Source organism: Vigna radiata, chromosome 5, assembly GCF_000741045.1.
Source record: "Vigna radiata var. radiata cultivar VC1973A chromosome 5, Vradiata_ver6, whole genome shotgun sequence".
In the NCBI taxonomy this organism is placed as follows: domain Eukaryota; kingdom Viridiplantae; phylum Streptophyta; class Magnoliopsida; order Fabales; family Fabaceae; genus Vigna; species Vigna radiata.
Window position 1 is genome coordinate 11,539,065 of NC_028355.1, and position 22,057 is coordinate 11,561,121.

Sequence of the window (22,057 nt, forward strand, 5' to 3'; positions counted from 1 at the left end):
GTCCTACACTACCTCATCATTTCCTATTTACAGCTGCTCGCCCCTTCACACACTGCCATGTTCAAGGTCCTCATGGAAAATAAATAAATGTCTCAATATTATTCCAAACTATTTTTATTTGGATTGATTTCTTTAAGCATGAATATGGAAATGAATAATTTTTTAAGAAAATTAGATACAGATATATTTAAATATTTTGTTTGCTTTTATTTTTGTTTTATTCATATATTTGTTTGTTTTATTCAATTAAGTACATTTTTTTAATTAGAGTTCCTTCCATTTATATGAAAAGTGATTTTTCACAAATAAAAAATTTAATTAATAATTTAATCTTTATATTTTTATTTTTATTCAATTTGAATTTTTATATTAATAGTTAACTTTCACAAATTGTAAAAATGAATTTAAAAATCACATAAAATTATGTGTCCGTTTCTAACGATATAGTAAACAAATATAAATATAAATATATATATATATATATATATATATATATATATATATATATATATATAATATAACATCATTAAATATATTAATATAATTAATCAAAATATTGAAGTAATCTAATAAATATAAACTTTATGACTAAAAACATACATGTGTAAATATCATAAATAATATTTTTAATTTGATAAGGAATCTATTAAAAATATTAAAATTATAAATATAATTAACAAAAATTATATAAAAATAGTCCTCGTTGGTAGAAATAGAATTTATTGTAACATCTCGAAATATGTATACAGTAAAACTATATAATATAAAGAGTCACAAAAATTATAAGAGAGAACAATTAAAATGTAATATAAAGTAACCTTTTACAGTCATTCAAAATAGTTATAAAATTTAAACTTTATAAATAGGAAGTACACAAAACTATGTACAGGCTACTTTATACTACTGCTCTGCAGCCTTAGCTCCATCTAGTGCTTGCTCCACAGATACATCATCTCTCTCTGCTCACATCCAAGAGATGATCATAGCAAAAGGAAGAAGACAACACATACAAACATAAACAAGCAGAAAAGGTAAGCTAGATTTTAAAACATACTTGTTATCTCATAGCATTTGAAATATGAAAGCACACTCATACAAACAAAACATCCTATCATATTATAACTTAACTAGACTCGATCGGACATAGAATGAATATTGAGCTATGGCGGGTTGGGCATTTGTGGTGGCCTCTACTGCTTTGCAAAGCTCTTGCCAATGGGTTTAACCCTACCACACACAAGGTTAGCCCGTTACCGCACAATAGGCCTTCAAGTAGCGCCTACACTAGGACCTCCTACTACTCTCACCACATGCATCAATCTTCTCTAAGTGAGAATGAAAGATCATTAGAGTGTTAGGATAACCCCTAAAACTGAGCTCCCTATGTTCATTCTATACACTACAAGGATCTCACCAAGAGATCTTACTTTCATGCTCAATTCCACCATTTAGATCATAAAGTTTCCTCTTTGAATCATAAACATACCATCTTCTATTTACATAGTTCCATCAAACATTACACAAGATCATATATGAATAACACATCATCAACAAATCAAAACAGAAGAAGAAATTATCAAATCATGGCGAAAGAATTCACTTAGCGCACAAGGTCGCAAAGCGAGACCAGAGGGTTTTCGCATAACGACTCTAGCTCATTATGCAAATCCACAAACAGAGAGCACCTCTACCCAAGCATTCGCATAGCGACTAGGCTCGCTATGCGAATTAACACCCAAGAGTTCCAGACTTCCCACTCTCGCAAAGCGCCTCTCCTTCTCTATTCTAATTATTCAAGAAATTTCCCAAAGCTAGCATCAGTCGCAAAGCGACTAAATTCGCAAATCAACTTACCAAATAGAGAGCAACCCCCATTAGTGATTCGCATAGCACACAGAGTCATTAGGCAAATGCCCTGGCAGAGAGCACCTCGCCAGGGAGACTCGTTGAGCGAAAGGATTTGCTCTGCGAGTCTGCATAATCTGTAGAATGAAATTCTACAGATTTGCACAACTCAACCACTCAAAACTCATTCTAACCATTTTGGTGAACTTCTAACACCCCTAGATTGAAGTATAAGCTAAATTAAATTTGTCTAAATGATTCTAACCCTTTTTAACATCATTTTACAGTGTTCATGCATTGATTTATACTCTAAAGCTTCAATTTCATCAACCTAGAGACTCAAATCTAGACTACCACTTTAAAACCATTTTTGACCATTTTGGTACTTTTAATAAGTCACAAATGACTTACCTAAACTTCCTTGACGACCTAACACAGTCCCAAACCCCTAAATCACAAAATCCCTACCTCATTTCTTCTCTAAATGACCCAAACACTAGATCCCACCTAACTCTCTGTCTAAGAACCTGCAAAACAGTTTTCTCATCATTCCAGCAACTCAGATTCAACACTCTACCTCCTTCATAACAGTTTCAATTGCATCAATTCATGGTTTCATACTTCACACAACTAGAAAGCACACATTCTAACATATAAAATCATAAGTTCAGCTCAAACATCACCAACGTTCAACACACAATTTATACATTCATTATTTCACAATTTCCACAAAACCTAACTCATTCATACCTTAATTTTATAGAATAAAAAAGATAAGAAATCCCAGCTTCCCTTACCTCTAACTCGAACAGCCCAAAGTACAGGACGATCCAACTAGCCCTTGCATCGCAAGAAAACTTAGAGACACCTATAAATCATCAATTGATGATAAAGGACAGTTCTTAGAACCCAAATTCAATTAAGGATTGAGGGAAAACAAAAAAAGGTTACATGCAAACAGAATCCGCATGGTCACAACCTCAAAACGCACGAAAAAGAGAAAAAACACTTACAAGTTGAAAAAACAAAAAATTAATCGGTTGAATGGAAGCCCACAACGCTAGACTCACCTAAGGGGTTCCTGATTATGGAACAAACAACTCAGTAAAAAGTAAGGAAGAAAAGAAAGTAGAGAAGAAGAGGATGGAGTGACTTTGAAGAGTAATGCAAATTTTCAGACAAATGAAAAAACTTTTAAATTCAACACATACATACATTAATTAATTTTCCCCTCTCATTTGCTGTCACATGTGCACTTTCCAAGATGCTCTTTTCTAAATCTTTACACTCATTATTTTATATCTTTTCTTTTCATTTTCATTGGAAGAGAAACTCAATAAAAAATCTAAGTTGCTTTATATTTAGAAAATCATATACTCATTATTAATCTCGTCACTTTCATTATTCCAAATGATAAATTTAAATATATTTTTGTATTTTATTTTTATCATGAATTAAAGAATGGGTCAAAATGATTAATATTTGATTGTGCTTTTATTTTTTATTCTATATGAAAAACATATTCTAAGAAATGGTAGCAAAACATGTATTATTAGATTTATGATTCTCTTGTATTATTATATTTTTCCCATTTTTTCCAACCATAGATTCAAGGAGTTTTAGCATTGAACGGTTAGAACTAATTGATAAGCGTGTACATGTATAAAAAAAATATAAATCAAATATAGATAACATTATTTAAAAAGTCTATTGATACCTATAAAATAATACTTAAATATAAAAGTGTTGTTTATTGATTTCATGTTTTGATTTATAGCATTTTAATTAAATAAACATTGTGTAATGAGTGCTATCTATTTATAATTTTTGTAGTAATGATAACTCAATTAAAAATTTCAAATTTATTAACAACTCACCTAATTAAGTCTTGGGCAAGGAATATAAGTATATCCATTATATACAAATGAAAATGAAAATAGGACAAAAAAAAGTCATACTAAATATTAGATATGAAAGTAAATTTTTACTTTAAATAAAAAGATAAAGACAATCAAATGTTCTCATATATATTAAGTGTTATCTATATACAAATGAAAATAGGACAAAATAAAGTCATACAAAATGTTAGATATGAGAGTAAATTTTTATTTTAAATAAAAAGATAAAGACAATCAAACATGTTGTCATATATATTAAGTGATCGTTATGGTTTTATTTAGATTTACCTGCTGGTACATCAATCTTATATTTTCTTAATAATATACTACTGCACATAGTACATATTTTTTTTTTAAGTAAATGGTGCTGTTCTTTTTGTTAATTTGAATGAGTAAATTTAAATATAAATTTATCTACATAAATAAATTATATTTGGAAGAAGTCATGCTTTTAAACATAACTTTTACATTAACAAATTACGTTTTACCAAAAAATACTTTAGAGTAAAATCTATGACTTCTTTTTATTTTATTTTAGAGAAATCATACTTTTAAATACAATTTTGTTACTTATTTTATTTTAAAATCATACTTTGAAACATTTTTTTTTTTTACTTTTTTTAAATCGTGTTTTTTAGCACATTTTTTTAAGTGAAGTTTAAACACGATTTTATACTCCATTGCGGGCAACCTAAAAAATTGTTAGTAAAAAACATACTTTAAAACATGATTTAAAATAAAATAAAAGAATAACAAAAATTTGCTTTGAAACATGATTTTATATTTAAAAATATATAAGAATTGAAATAATGTTTTCAAATATTATTTTTCGAAGAAAAAAAAAACTAAAAACGTAAACGTAGTTTATCAGAATAAAAAATCTTCAATCTCTTTCTCAAAACATAAATACATTATGAGGGATGCGATCTGTTTTAGGGAACATATAGAAATTAAATGATAGGGACATATAGGATTGAAAATTCTTCAAATTTTGACACTATTTGTTAAATTCCTATATGTAAATCAAATTTTTGACTTGGTAATACTTTTGGTTTTTCAAGTATTACAATGCTACTGTTTCAATTTTCTTAATTTCAGTCATGCAATTTGACTGAAGATACTTATAATAAATTATATATTCTTTTCTTATGTATAAAAAATATGTCACTAATCGTCAATATAGAAATTTGAAATTCCAATCAGGTTAGATCTTAAAATCCAACAATAATTACGTGGAGTCTGCTCCAACCAATGAGAAAATATATCATAGAGAAAGAAGTGACAAAAAGAAAAATGCTATAATTAAATCTTAAAGACAAATATCACACAATTGAGTATACACGAGTAAAAAAGCATAACAAAACCTAACTAATTAAAATTACTAGAATAATAATTTTTAAAGTAACACTTATAATTTATGATTATGTAAACAATTTTTACGTTATTGGTACTGGGTTGTAATAAAAGTATTTATATTCCTCTCCAACCAAATTTCATCAAGTTTAAATCGATGGTAAATTTAGATAATTTTTACACTAGTGATATATTTACACTAGTGTGAAATGTGACTTCATTATCTACCTTTCAACTTGAGACCATCAAAGACTAAGGTCAAAAATCATTCTTGATACTACAGTAAATAAAATTAAAAATTAGACGATTAGCATATCTGATGTCTAAAACTAGTTAAATGTTGATTAGTTAAAGAATCGTTGTCTAATTGTATTGAGCCATTAAAAACCTGAATCAAAAAAATATTTAATTGCATTTTTGCACCAATTATACGTCAGTGAGTCAGGGGTTTAAAGTCTATTAGTGTCCAAAATAATTAAAAATTTAGCATTAAAGAAGTTTAAGAGACCTATTAGACGTTAGTCTTGTAGGGTATCCGAGATCTGGGTATATGATGTTAGTCTCGGGAGGATTCGACGCCATATGACCTTTTATCTAAATAATGTGAGAAAGAACATTTTTTTCACTATTTCTGTGTGATCCTTCTAGTGCATTTTGAATGTCTCCAACAAAGCTTTCGGTGACCACCAAAGGTAATGTTTCTTTCACTTAACACAAATGTTCATTGATTGAATACTTTATCTGTGATTCTCTTTCATTTTGACTTATTGGTTTCGTGCATAAACATCATTTGAAGCACCACTAAGTTCTCTTTTCTCCCACACTAGCGACAACTCTCTACTCTGGCTTTGAACCCACCCTCACGGTTAGTTTCACTTTTTGTTGTTGATGTATATTGTACTTTGCTTATAAATTGGTTGTTGCACTTTCATTTTGGATATATACCACAAGGCTTGAGAAATTTAATGATTAGTTTGGATTTTGTGTTATATATTGCACCTTGTATCTTGTGATTTGTATGTGACATTATTGTCTTTATCATTTAGTGTGATTTTTGTATGAAATGGTAGTTAAACATGAAGTGAAACTTAGTTCTTATTTGAGATTTGACACAAACGATTAAACTTTTAATCGTTTGTATTAAATCTCATATTGTTAGATCGGACAGTTTGAAAAAATTATTTTTCATAATTTGCTATATCATGTACATTAGAGTTTAGGGATGAATTTGATAAAATTTTGGTTAACATCATTTTGTATTGTTCTCCTCTATTTCCTCACTCTATGTGTGTGAGGATTGATGAAGTTCGAGATCCCCACACTCAAGTGCCTATGCTAACAGAAATTCAATTTGTGGTGGAGGGGGATGGGGGGCTTATGCATATTTATAACTTGGCCTAAAGCATTTGATCATGCCATATTTTGGCACACGACAGGTATTATATTGTTATTCTAAGTAGTTTTATGTCAAAGTTAGAAATAAATTATTCATGACTTTTAAAATCTTTATTTCAGTTCTCCCATCTTGAAAAGTAGCTTATACGTCAACCTGTGATCCATGAAGATGATGACATGGCATAAGCAGAGGATGATCCTCTAGTAGAAACATAGGATGATCTTCTAGCAAAACTAATGACAAAATTATACAAGTTGAATAAAGGACTAGTTGAAATGGAGTGAGATTTAAGAGTATTTGGTCTCCAGTATCATGTGCCAATGTATATTACTCTAAATGATGCACTGAAAGTCATTGGGGGACATAGGATGTTAAATATTTCAAACCTACAACTATGATGCATGTAACATTTTCCTTTGTCTTCCATAACTAAATATTAAATTATTACTTTTTAATATATATAATTAAATTTATTGTTATAGGTACACAGACACAATCATTGTGGACCAAGATCAGACATCCATTCAACCTTTTGGAAATACAATTGAATTCAAGGAAACATATTTACAAACATGGATGGCTAGGTCAAAAAGAGAGATGTACCTTATGCCATACATTGATCGGTATGTGTTACTGATTGTAAAAATTTATGAAAGTTTTCTTAATTAATCAACTAACTATTTTTGATTCATGATAGGCCTATTGGCAACTGATGGTCATCATACCAAGACAATGCACAATTGTATGGTTTTATTTCCTGCACAATTGTATGGTTTTATTTCCTGCACAAGAAGATGAAACCTGACTTGAAATCCTTGTTACAAACGTAAGTGTTACATTTTTTCATATAAATTAAATAATTATATTAATATTAACCTATGTTTCAAAATGTAATTAGAGTTATGGATAGGCTAAGAGCACAACAAATTTAAATACTATATCCGAAGGTTGAAACTCATTGATCTTTAAGTTATTAATTTTCGTATGTCAAATTATGACCTGGATATTTGATTATTTTCTTTGTCATGTTTAGTGTAACAAGCAACCAGATTCATGGGCATGTGGCTACTGTATCATGTCTTGGATCAAAACCATCATTTGAGCAAGAATTAGAGATGATTGGGTTAAGGTAATAATACATATCTTTCGCATATTACAAATCACATTCAACTTTAAACATTAGAATGCAAACATAATGAAGTTGTGTTATTTTTTCAACGCTTCAACAATTCATCACCAATAACGAAGGACACAATGAAAAAGATATGACAGAAGTGGACATTGTATCTTCTAGAGCGATAGATTTAGGATATACCCACCATTGCAAAAAATTTTATTTTCTTGAAGACATACGTTATGTAAAGACAATATCCTCTAGAGAGTAGATCGTCTAACAACTCAGGTTTTGAAGTTTAACAAAAAACATTAAACTAAATATTGCTCTAAATTAAAGTTTTTTTTAAGGAAATAGTGTCTAAGAGAAAAATATTTTGAAACACCTTTTCTATATTAAAACAAACTTACAACAATGCTTTCTAGACTATATTGTCTGATAGAATTTTTTTTTATAAACAACATCTAACGAAAGAAAAGGCCTACCAACTTGAATCACATGATGATTAACAAAATAATGCTTCAAACTTATATTGCCTAAACGGAAAATGTTTTACAAAGAGCATCTTAGGAACATAATCGTCTCTCAAAAAGCTTAAAATAAGTTTTACTCAAACCTAAAGAGGTAAAAATTGTGTAATCTTCGTGAAAATTAATGGAACCCCTTAAGAATTCTTAAGGAAGAATTGAACGTAACTTAGGATTGAGAGAACCAGTATAAAATATGTGTTTTATTGGTTTGCTCTTTGAAACACTTTCCATACTCACTCTTTATAGAAACCAACGCCTAAAACATCTTATCTAAATTATATATCTCTTACAAATCCTTTAGATGCTGCTTTTTCCCATCCCCTCCCTCCTCTAGTGTTTTCTTATGAATTCACAATAGTTTAGTTTTAATAGTTTTAGTTTTGATAGCTTTAGTTTTTAGTTTTAGTTTCGGTAACTTTAGTTTATAGTTTCAGTTTTGATTACTTCATACTTTAAACTTGAAATTGTGTTATGGAAATATTCAATACTCAAACTATGTTGGCTTTCAGCTTTTCAAGTTTGGTAAAATTGTAAAATGAATAAATTATTTAAAAAAAAAACTACAATTAACGTCTCTTAATGCATTAATAGATGTTGGCTATGGTAAGGGTCCACATCAACTTGTCTCCTTTTTTTATTCATAGAATTCGTACTCAACAATTTAGGTATTGTGCTCGATGCACCAGGATCAAATCCTCTTGTGGTTATAGTCATTTGACGTCGGTTGATCTAAGAGTTGATATCATTCGATGTCGTTTTTTTATTTAGACATCAAATTGATGTCTTCGACTAAGATATTGAAGTTTAGACTAACATCAAATAACAAAAATAACTAACGTCAAAACTTGTATTTGTAGTAATGTGAGTTGAGTCTTTATTAATTTTTTAGATATATTAAGTATTCAAATTTTATATTTTTCAATTAAATATTCATCTTTTAATTTCTATGTTAATTGGACGATATGATGGGTATTTTTTTCATTATAATGTGAAGAAATGTGAAACTTTTTGTTTAATATAAAATAATATTATATGTATAGGAATTTATTGAATAAAAGAATTGTTATGTTAGTTAATATCATTATCTATTTCGGTTAAACGATTGTCATTATCACTATTGTTGATGTAGGTAACAATAGTGATTCTTATCATACAACATATATTTTCAATTAAAGTAATAAAATTTATTTATCAATTTATATTAATAATATCATTTTATTTTAGAAATTGTTGAGAATATTAAAAAATAGAAAGAAATTATTCAAGATATCGAGAGTCGATATAAGGTCAAAAGTTAATAAAATAAATTACACACAATTGATTAAAGGACAAACCTTATATTGTTTGATCGATCAAAAGCTAAGCTTTATGAAAATTGAAAAATAAAGGGTTATAGTGTATAAAATCTTTATAGGGATGGTGTTAATGAAGGACAAAAGCACCTTTAGACATTATTAGAAATTTGATTTATGCTTTATGAACCTCACTGGTCATAAACTAAGAAGGATTATGTTCTACAGAGACAGGGTGAGTGTAGAACAAAAGTTACCAAGTACTTCTTCATGATATGAATATCATAAGAACGAACATTTAAAAGTAAGTTACGTAATTCTAATTAAATTATCAATAGAAGGAAAATGCAAATAAAAAACAAATATAGATCAAAATCAAGAGACAAATTGAGAGAAGAACAAAACAACAATCATTTTGAAAATCTAATAGATATCAATTGTTCGAGCCATGTGATGTCAGAATTACTAAGGACAGTTTTAGTATAATTATTTACAATTTATTTAAATTTGAATTCAAATCTTTTAAATGTCCTGAGAGGATTAGAAAATATTAATAGATTTATTTTTGTGTATTATACAAGAGCGATATTAATCATTACTAAACCATCAAGAAACAGCAATTCAAAACATAAAAGTTGTTAAAAGCAAGTAAATAAGATGATGAAAAAAAAATCTTTATACCACAAAAAATATTAAATAAAAACTAAATTAAAAACCATATAAGTTTTCATTTAATTTTTCAATATAACTGCAATCAAAATACTGAAATTGAGATTTTAATTATGCCTTATAAAAGTTAAAGTTTTCAAATCATAAATAAATTGATGGTCGTTGAAAGTCAATGGTCGGAGTTGTGTAAACTGCTGGACGTATGTTTTGGGCACTAATCTCAAATCGCAAAAAACGAGTCAAGTCTTCTGTGGTTTAATTTAATTTAAACGCATTATTCGATTTTTCTCTATGACGTTTTTCACAGCACGCATGTTATTATTTTATTAATTTATTTGATTTTATATTTAAAATAAATATTTAAAACGGACAAATTAGTATATATAATTAAAAAATTGTTAAAAAAGTGTTAAATTTTTTTTTTCCTTTTCTTTATTTCTAATCAAACTCGTGACTTGGTCCCGTTTGGTGTGTTTCACAGTGGGGACAAACGCATTCTCTCTTTTCGTTCTATTTTGAAAAGTTCTTCCCCATTACTCACTCTATTCCCATTCATCACTCACACCACTCCTTTCTTTCTCTGTTCCTTTCTGATGGCGACTTCCATTTGGAAGAAATGAAAAAGAGGACCAATCAGACATAAACAAAAGAAAAATAAATGTTTACAACTTGCACAAGACTTTAACACTCTTATATAAATAAATTGTAAATCTCACAGTATAAAATCAATCGATTTTGTGATATTAAATTACATAAGATGAAATTATAATATAAAAATAAAATACAAATATGATCATATAAAACTAATTTTATAAAATTGAATTAAATTTAAAACTTGTCAGATCAAAGTTATACAACACACTTTATTAAGCAAGGGACTCAGCCAGCTACCCAAACAGATGGTGCTTCTGAGGCCTCAAGATCAGCAAGTACATACACATAAACATTATCTTAACAACATTTCATCTCATTTTCATCTCATGTCACATCTCACTATGTATCTCACAAAGGAACAACCTGTGTTATGAAACTAAAAAAAACATTAGACTCTCAAACCAACATTAAACATAGTCAAACAATGAAAATGTGTGTAATCATAGTACACTACACTTAACTTAATCTGATCACTCTTACTCAACACAGCAACGATACATGAAGTATTTCTCCATTTGGCGTCCACATTCAGCACACACAACCTTCTGGGGTATGCCACCAGTGCTCCCAGGAAGGATCAAACGATTGCAGTGATGTGGGGGTTTGTTTTGGTTGAGGTAATCGTTCATGGCTTTCACCACACCATCTTCCTCGATTCTAGGCCCCCACTTTTCGAAGTCCTGCAAGCATATCAAAGCACTGTCACCTTTCGCTCTGGCCATTTCAGTGGCGCCCATGCAGAAAATCGCCCACCCTCGATCACTGCCGTCGAAGCTCAGCACAGTCATCACTTCGCTCATGATCTCGTCGTTTTCCACCGTCCTTCCATGCTGCAACTTCGAGTACAACATGCTCTCCAAACGGGTCCAGAAGAACCAAATGGAGGTCACGTTGGGCCAAAAGTAACTGAACTTTCTCGTAGTGAACGTTTTTATCATCTTCTGCATCCGCTCCTTCGCGTTGCTCTTTCCCACGTACGCCATCTCCAGCTGGAACTTCCCAGCTTTTGCCACACTCAATGCTGTTGCTGTGAATTTCTCAATCCACTCCAGGTCTTCACCTCCATACAGACATACCAGTTTTCCATCTGCCATCTGTAACCAGAAATTTCATCTGTCACTATAAAAACTTTACAACTCATCAATTTGGAGTTAAAGTCAGAGACTAAAGTTACCCTCCCTTATAAATCCAGAGACTAAACTAAGACTTTGTTCTAATTTGGATAAGTTTCTTCTTTCAACCGTGCTAATCAGAGTTCTTATCTTGTAAAATTTCATCGGTGTCTACAAGTTTCAGTTCGTAGAATCGGCTGTGAAACTAAGTTTCAGTTTCGCACTTAGTCAGAAATGTTCTGTTTTAGTTTAGATGTATGACTCCAAATAATGCGGTTCACATCTTAAGAAAACAATTGATTATGTTAATTTCATGGATCTTGTTAAAACATCCTTATAGTTATACTGTATAGTAGTAGTTATATATCCACTAGAGTATTTGCGTTTTGACAGTATTACTGCAAAAAGTAGTTGATACTTCCTGTATGGTTTAGTGATAAATAGTTTGGGAAATAAAATAAAATGGGCAGAGGATTTTGTTACCCATTCTAAAACTGTAGGATCAATGCCATCAACAAGCAGTTCAAGGCTCCAAATCTCTTGCTTCCACAGTGATTCTTCTTTCTCACTTGTGAAGGGGAAGGCCAAATTGCCCCAAATCCATATCATATGGACAGCATTAGGGGAGGACAATCTGCCTTGTGGATCAAGGGCCACTAGAATAGCCGTCTTTGAGAAATTCCACACTTCTTTGATGTACTTAACTGCTGATGGTTCAATGATGAAAGGATCACAGACACTGTACCATGGCATCAATGACTGCAAATACTCAAATTTCTGTTTGTTCACCTCATTCCAGATCCCTTTGTCCACAACCGGGATCCAAACCATCTCATAGTGTGTGTCACCCCTCGCTCGTGCATCTTTGTACAAATTATCAAGTACCAGGATCTCTTCTTGTGAAAGATCAAGGTCTGATATGAGCAGCAACACATGTTTCCTCCTTAGTACCTCCAGACTAACCTGTTTGTCAACAAATCAATCTTCTTAACCATGGTACCAAATGAGATTTATTTACCATAAGGGCTACATGTTACTAAAAAAAATCAAAGTATACCCTTGATTTTGTAGTTCCATCCACAAGTGGAAGGATATCATCCTTTGCATATATCAGTGCTCTGACAATTTTCATGTTGTCTATATGGACTGTCTCGAAAAGACGTATCAGATTATGGAATGCCTCTATATGTCTCTTGTCATCTGCACCAGGTTAAGGATATTCATTTGTCAGATGTGCCTCATTCCAGATAAATTTTATCCTTTTATATATTTAATGAAACTCTCAAACAGCACATCAATTCAAAACCCTTTAAATAGTCCAAGGCTATATGAAATTATTTAACTTGCTGAGTGTAACTGTACCCACCTATATATTGGTAGCAAAGAACCAGTTGGCTCTTGAGGTGCTCATGAATACTAGTAACTTTGTGAGCAAGACTGGATAACTCCCATGCCTCAGTGGTTGATGAAATGGACCTGCAATCAACAAAAATGGGGTCACTGATATTTCCAAAAGAAGGAAATTGATTTGAGGTGAACGATGGAAAGGAACTATGCTTACTCATTTCTTGTGCCTATGAGACTAGCAATTTGGGAGGCACATGCCACAATACTTCTGATGACCCAGTAGGAAGCAATAGGAATGTGAGTACTGGCAACAGACATGGGAGGTGTGTCCTCTGAAATGTATTCAGATGGAAGCTCCTTGAATTCAACGATGCAGGTGGTTACATCCATTGCAGCCTTCACCAGCCTAATGAGTGCTTCAAAATGGGGTTTCAATGACATGAAATTCTCAGCAATATCTGGCAGTTGCTTAAGAAGGGCCACAGACTTGGCAAGAGTATTTTCAGCACTCAACTGAGCAACAAGCCAAAACTCTCCAAAAATAACAGCAAAGGCTGCTAATGTTAGCACAACTTTCGCATGCCATGCATAGCTAGACATGTAACCCAGCAACACCATTGTTGATGAATGTGCATCTCCACCTCCCGAACACTTGCATGATAGCTGCCAATATGTTCAGGAATTGCTCTTTAATTATATATATCTAGGTAAATTTAGACAGTAAAAGTACAGTGACACGTAGGACAGAACCAAAAAAGAAGTTTAGGACGACATGTTTACATATATGTATTAAAACTAATGAATTTTCAACTTTGCTTGTTTCTAAGAACTTTCATAAATTTATAATAAACATATATTTAGCCTATTTTATTTATTGTTAGGTTCAAAGCTCTACGAATAAAGAAAAGATAGAGAATGTGATACACATTCTTAGGCAAAGATGAGTGTGTCTGTGTGTATATATATATGGATCATGATATTTTGACAATACTTTTTGACAACTTTTTTGACAACGGTATATGTGTCATTACTTTATTGGTCTATTTGAATTTATGTTTAAAAAAATGTTTAAAACGGACCAATTACAAATTGTCACGTATGTCAAAAAGTTGTTAAAAAAGTGTTGTTAAAACAACTTTTTCCTGTATATATATCAATTCACTGTCATAAGAATGAAAGAAAAGTATATTCTATGCTAAATGGGGAAAGGAATAACTGTCTTTTTAACTGCAACACATCATTGGATGGTAGTTTGAGGAAACATGGGAAAACACTCTATCCTTGGTAACAGTGTCAGGTAACTTTTATAAAAGTTAAGAAGATTTTCAGATGAAAACAACCTCACACGAAATTTTGTTTATGATGTAAGCCAGCGAGTCAAGCATGTCAAATTCAGCCAGAGCAGCAGTCATCTCCAATGCATCTTGGTCTCTTTTCACCTGTCAGAAAGCCACATATAGTAATAATAATAATAATAATGATAATAACAAGAGCAAATAAATAAAATGAGGAGTTAAGTGAACATTTATCACATGCATGCAAAGTGGCAGAACGTAAACATGGTAGCATAAAAGGTAAGTCTTACTTCATAACCCTCAACAGTGCGAGCAATGAACCGAAGGAGAATTTCATCGACGATTTGTAGAATAGGTTTGACATCAATTTCACGGCCATCTGGGGCATGTGTAGCCTGAACCTGCTTGGTCATGGCACTGTCATCAGAAGTGGAGAACATGCGTCGCTCCTTCCTCTGGGACATTTTTGGATTAGCTGCTAGCTGGCGACTACTCATGTTGCTGATATTATTTCAGATATGAGAAGACACAGTAGGAGGGAAACAGGTTTTGGCTTGAGTATACGTGGTTGTACTAATAACGTATTTATATATATATATATATGAAGAAGAATAAAGCTTTGTTGAACATGTACCTTGCTTGCGAGAGGGTATTAAAAAAAGCTAAAGCGATTCATCTGTTCCCTATTCATTAGGATAAGAATAAACCTCATTCAATTATCTGTGGTGGCCCCTGCTCTTTTATTTTTACCTTAAATGCTTTATTACACTTAGACACAAAGCTTGTTTATTTTCCATAATGGCAATGGCATAAACATTGAACTAGCTTAAAACAAAAAGTGAGATCTGCTGCTTTTCTGACATCAGCGATGCCATGTCACTACAGCTTACCTCACTAATTTCACTTATAAAAGCCACGTTCAAATAGTTTTATCTGTTGGAAATAATATTATATATGACATGTCATCCAAGTAACTTTTGTAACTTTTTGCAATAGTAATATTATAGGACTTATTCTCCAAGTAACTTTTGTAACAGTAAGCATTATCGGACTGAGTGACTTTTATAACACTCTGTCAGATTATTGATCTTGTTATTTGGTTTAGGTGTAATAAATCATTTGGTTCTTACAGCATATTTAGTTAAAAATGGTTTAAAATCATCTTTTTAGTTTACGACGTTAAAAATATAACCATACAATTGTCTATGTGACTAAAAGTGAATAATGTTTACAGTTTTACAATATGTTTGACATATTTTATGGTGTAAATTTTAAAAATAAAATTAAATCAGGGTTAAATAAAATTACAATTAAGTTAGAATCCATTCGTGATTTGGGATTCAAGAATTTGGTGAAACTAATCTTCAATTAGGTTCATGGTTCGTTGAAACTGCAATTGAAAGAATTCTGCCTGCCAACAACCTGTTTCAACATTCATAATCTCTCATTCTTCATTCGTTTTTCAATTCAACCACAACAAAAGAGAGAAGGAAACCTACCGCACCCACCTCCTCTTCTTTGTGTGAGGCCACTATAACACCACCTTCACCAATGGTTGCACTTTTCTTGCCTCGCTGTTAGTGTCTGAGTCACACGTGATCATCGGCGTTGTTGCATCTTTTCCAAGGTGCGTTGTTAGCCAGGAGCTCCACCAACGTTACTACGAGTCCTTTTTCTCAATTATTGTTCAACCTTCTTTCTCTCTTTGAATGAGTTTTTTTTTTCTAGTTGTGGGTATTTGAGAGGAAGAAGAAGACAACTATGGGGTGATGGTTGTTGAAATGTTGGGAGAGAGATGGAGTTTCTAATTTTTTGTGAATTGCAAATTGACAATTAGGATTTGTGATTTTACACATGATTTTGTGAATTGTGAATTGAGATTCTAATTTTGAAAATTGTAATTGAAACTTTTGATTTTACACATAATTTTGCACAAATCCTAATGCTTTTCTTTTACCTAATAACTTAACTTTTTAATCTTTTCACATACCTTAGCAACTTAATTCACCTTACCTTGCCACACAATAAAAAAACTATACACATCATTCAATTTTCACCATGGAGGCAATTGCATCTTTATATTTTCTACATCATGAATAAAAAGGACCATCTTAAACCCTTTTTGATGACTTTAGAAAAAACAAAACTAGGGACCATTAAACCATTGGTTTATTATTAAATATCTGGTCATAAAAAATTTTAATTTGTTAAATAAGTTTTTGAGTAGTTTATGATATCAGACACATTCTAATGTTAGTTTAAAATATTATTTAACGGATAAAATAAATTATTTTTTTATGTTAAAAGAAGTATAATTATTTATTTTTAAAGTTCAAAAGTAAAGATATATCAAAATTTAAAATTAAAACGAATTTTAATTTCGCAGAAATTAAAAACATATATTATTTCTATTATTTAAAAACCAATTTGTATAGTTTTTTCTATTAGAAACAGTGTTACAGGTTATGTCCAAGTAAGAGTTATTTACTAAAAGGATATAATTTTGATTTATATTTATGTATATGGATAATTTTTTTAAAAAATAAAAAATAGAATAAGTCGTGTACTAGAAAAACAGCAAGATGATGTAATATTTTTAAAACACGACTTCAAAGTGAAATTGTGTTTTCACAACAGGAATCATTACAAAAGAAATCATGTTTTAAACACACGACATTTACTCTTTTATTTATTTGTTTTTTTTAGCAAAAAACTATGAATTACAAACAATTTCATTTTTCTTTTTGTTTTTATTTCATTTTTTTTTATTTCATATATTTTTTTTATTTCAAACAAACATGCTCTGCACTTTAATTTTTTTAATAATAAATTATACTTTAAATAATAAAATATTATCATATATTTTTAAAATATGATTAGAAGATTTTAATTTTTAGTTATTAATCAAAATATTAAAGATGTTTCAAAATAGAAAATATTTTCACATTTTTAAAAATAATATTGAGATATATGGTTTTAATAAATACATTTTACATATATAATTTTAGTAATTAAATTATCCCAAAATTCCAAAATAAAAATCATCTTTATATAAAATTAAAGAAAAAAGAATAACAAATTTTAAAGAGTAAAAGAAATTAAAAGTATTATTTTCAACGCGTCAATTAAATTACTAAAAAATATATCACTATATAAAAATTTAAGAAAACATAACAAATTTAAAAAATTAATTAATCAAATTATTTAAAAAATGAAAGAAATCATACTTTTTCAAACCCGATTTTAAACGAATAATGAAGAATCCGGACTTTTAGTTTTTAAAAATAGTCTTATAGACACACAATTCTATTTACTATTTTTTTTCACAGAAATCGTGTTTCTTACAAACGATTTCTTCTAATTTTTTCGTCCTCATGCTTTTTCTTTACATTTTTATGCTTTTTATTTCAGTTTTTAGAGGTCGTGATTACCACATAATTTCTCTTTTCACTTTCACATTTTTTTTTTAATTTTATAGTTTTTAGGCTTTCTAAATTATTTTATGTAAATCTATTTTTTAATTTTTGAATAGTTTTTTTAATAATTGACTAATCAATTTTTAAATTTTTTATATTCTCTTTAAATTTTTATGCAATCATATATCTTTTTAATAATTTAATCTACGCATTAAAAATAATATTTTAAAATTGTTTTACTTTTTAAAATTTGTTACTCTTTTTTCATTATAAGAAATGTGCATTACTTCCTGATAGAAGAAACATCTTAACTCAAAGTACTAGGTGGAAGATAAGAGTTTTCTTTGATCCCTATATATAAAAATAACTATGATATTTGGTAAACTTATTCTCAAATTCACTTAAATGTATTTTGGGATGAATGATGAATACGATATACTGATATCATAATAAGAAATTCTAATAATCTCATTTTAGCATAATCAAATCTCACTAGTATAAAAATAATATTTTATGACGTACAAAAATAACTTATTATGACATAGTTATTGAAGATCATGAAGGTCATAATTCTGAACGACACAGTAAATTTGTTCATATTATAACAGATGAATTTTACTTGTCATAATAAACTTGTCATAAAATCCTTCTTTTCTAGTAGGGTCCCATCATACATGTATCTTCGATTACTTCAACCAATATTTACCATAAGCTTCAGCCGAAGAAGTGTGTAATCATATGTCTATTTTATTATATATTTAGCATCTTCAAAAATTTTATATATTTGCAAAAAATATTTTGAAAATCCCAATTTTTTTCTTTTAGATTCAAACTTTCTGAATGTAAAAGTTTACTTACTAAGGATTACAATTAGTCAGAGAGAGAGAGGGAAGAAGCAAGTTTACAGATTTAGTAAATCATTTGTCTTAGTTCTTTCTATAAATATTACTATGACGAAAAGGAGTTATAGATTGATAAAGCAGAAAACAACTTGTGAAATAAAGAATGTTCGGATTTTATTATTATTATTATTATTATTATTATTATTATTATTATTATTATTATTATTTCATGTTTTTGTAGACTTTAAAATATTGAGTGCTTTTTACTAATTAGAAATTACCTTTGAAGAACATTATGTGGGGAAAAAAGAGGAACATTATGATGTTTAGGAACTAAGGGCAATATTAAGGTTATGAAAAGAAAAATATGCTTAGAAATCAAATTCGACATCACTTTGTACGGTTTCGTAAAAGATATATTTGTTTTTCTTAAAGCACATACAATACAGCTATGAAGAATCTTGTGTATTTTATACTTTTATAAGCTTACACGAGTAACACACTACCTATGTATTTTCTATTCTAAAGAAAATATTTCCATGTTGTTTGTGTACCACCAATAAAGGAGTTTACTTTAAATTTAAACACTCTCAAATTTATAAAAAAAAAACAAAGAGTCTCCACACTCTAAATTAAATATATAATGTTTTTTTTAAAAAAAAAATATTTTTAGTCATTAATAGTAAATTTAAGAAACTATTTTTAAAATTTTAAAATTAAAATTTCAGTGATGACTAAAAAGGTAGAAAAAAAATATTAAAAATAAAGACAAGTTAATGGGTTCTTTATGTGCTGGTGAAGTATGTGTCCATTACCACCTATAATTATATCATGCCATGTTATAATAGAATCACAATTATAAGAAAAAAGAAGGGGAAATTGTATAAACTTACAAAATAATATAAATAAAGGCTATGTATAAAATATTCTTTTTCTATCACAGAGTGATTTTCTAATTGTAGCAGCGAATCCACGAAAACTTTCGTTAGAAGGCTTCGAGAATGAATATAAAATTATAGAGCATTTTCAAATATGAACCAAAGATGTTAAACAATTATATCAAAAACATATTTAGGTAAAAAAAAAACTAATGATATTGTTAACGTTTGATTTCAAAAATGACATGACGTAAAAAATGTGTAGTAATACTTTAGTAAGAAATATTTTTACGTAGATCCAACGTAGATAGTGAATTTTACATTAGATTGTTATAGTGTAACATAAATTGTTTTATTAACCTATGTGCAACTTTTTCTTCCCAACTTCTATCTCGTGTTTTTGACGTTTTGTTTCTCTTCTTTGGCGACAACTAGGACAAGTTCATTTATCCCTTAATTGGTAACAAAAATGATGTTCTTCTTTCGTTCCTGTGGATGGTTTTGTGAGAGTGTGAACTTTTTGTCTGATTAGATTGTGGTTTAATATTCTTCATTTGGATTAGTAATCTAAATCTTTAATTTATTTTTTAAAATACTAATTATTTTTAAGGATCTCAGTCATAATGTATGAATGTTTCCATTGGAATGTTGTTATTCATTTTTTATATTGCATCATGTTATTTTGATGTTTACATTTTGAATATTGAAATTAATTGTTAAAAGTAGTGTAATACAGTAGATTGAAATTAATTATTGGATGTTTAAAATTGAAAATTAATTTATAGGGACTAATTAATTATTTTAGTTTCTATGAGTGACTTAATTATTAAATCATTAATTTGTTTACAATATATATATATATATATATATATATATATATATATATATATATATATATATATATTGTAAAGGCTGAGAAAAAGAGAACATTGGGGTGTTGAGGTGACAACAGAGAATGGACTGAGGCAATAAAACAAAATTTACTTGAACACTTTCTAAGCCCAACCATTTTCTGAAAGAACACTGCTTCCCTTCAACGTTTCTTTCTTTTCTTTGCTCTACCATCTCTCCACCATTCCATAATATTGAACCGTTAAATTGTTGATCAGGAGCTGCTTAGGCGCTTCAGGCTTCAAGAATCACTCTTGCAACCGATCAATTTCTCCATTCTTCAACTGGTAAGTTGAATTTCCGTTCTCTGTGCAACTTTAGGGCCATGATCATGCAACTAATCTTGTTGCATGTGGTTCATAGTACTTTTCCCCAATTTCTAGCTTCTCTTAGGTTCTGAAATTTATCTTCCATTTCCCAATTCTTCAATCTATAGGTGATTCTAGGTTTTCTTGGAGTGTACTGTACAACTAGATCGTTCTGTGAGTTGAACAACGAGAATTCGAGGTAAGGGAAGCTAGAGTCTAAGTTCTTGATTGTAAAATAATGACATCATTGTTTGATTTTTGGTAGAACTATTATACTTTTGATGCATGTATGAATAGATTGAAGAATTACTCTACTGTTGAAGTGGATGAAATGTGCATGTATTGATATAGATGATTATGGTCTGTGTTTAGTATGAACTAATAGGTGATTAATCTTAAATTGTATGACTATGTGTGTGAGGGGAATTTTGTGGTTTNAGGGTGAGTATTCAGTTTCTGTAGGTTGTAAGTAAATGGCTAAGTTAACTTCAACATTAGAGTCAATTTAGGGAACTTGGNTAGTGATTTCGGGAATTAGGGGTTAGGGGTAGTTTTAAACCACTAGGATCACTTAGGTAAGTCATTTTTGACTTGTTAGGTACCTTAACCCAACTAAAAACAGATTACAAATGGTGGATGTGAATTTGAACTCTTAAGTAATGGAAATTGAGTGAATTGATCCAAATTCTCTGCATAATTATTAGAGATGAGTGTTAAGATCATGTATGAACCCTTAAACAAGTTTAAAATCAACCATAGTTCGTGTTAGGGAGGTTAGAATTTCACCAAAAGGCCTAAAACGAAACTTAGGGGTGTGAGTTCTTCCAAAACTGCAAATTCTGTAGAAAAATCTGCAGAGTTCACGCCTGGGCGCCCCTGAAGGGTGTTGGGCGCCCTTTGATTCGGCATTTGCCAGAAATATGGCGCCCAGGTGCCCCTAAAGGGCGCTGGGCGCCCTTTTCTGCTGTTGCTTTTATTTTTGATAGTTTAAGGGGTTCCGGACGTCCGTTTTGGACGTTCTTTAGGTCGTTCTGGGGGTTTTTGACCCTTCCGGAGCCATTGGTGATGGTTTCCAAGCTATTTGAATTACCTAAGTATTGGTAATTTAAGATTATAAGGATATTTGTATTAATAAGTGATGTTTTTCTGAAAATATGTAATTCTTGTTTTCTCTTCCTTTCTTGTGTGATGATCTAGGTATCTTTTCTTGTTTATTT

General features: G+C 29.9%; 1 protein-coding gene across 1 annotated transcript; it reads right to left on the reverse strand.

Moving 5' to 3' along the window:
- Positions 1-10,920: 10,920 nt before the first annotated feature.
- On the reverse strand, positions 10,921-15,064 carry LOC106762881 (protein SIEVE ELEMENT OCCLUSION B). Its single transcript, XM_014646991.2, has 7 exons — positions 14,796-15,064; positions 14,551-14,649; positions 13,425-13,873; positions 13,230-13,339; positions 12,921-13,063; positions 12,347-12,826; positions 10,921-11,845 (listed from the first exon to the last, which is right to left on the reverse strand). The coding sequence occupies exons 1-7, from the start codon at positions 15,000-15,002 to the stop codon at positions 11,228-11,230; spliced, it is 2,106 nt and encodes a 701-aa protein (XP_014502477.1). The 5' UTR covers positions 15,003-15,064; the 3' UTR covers positions 10,921-11,227.
- Positions 15,065-22,057: the final 6,993 nt, after the last annotated feature.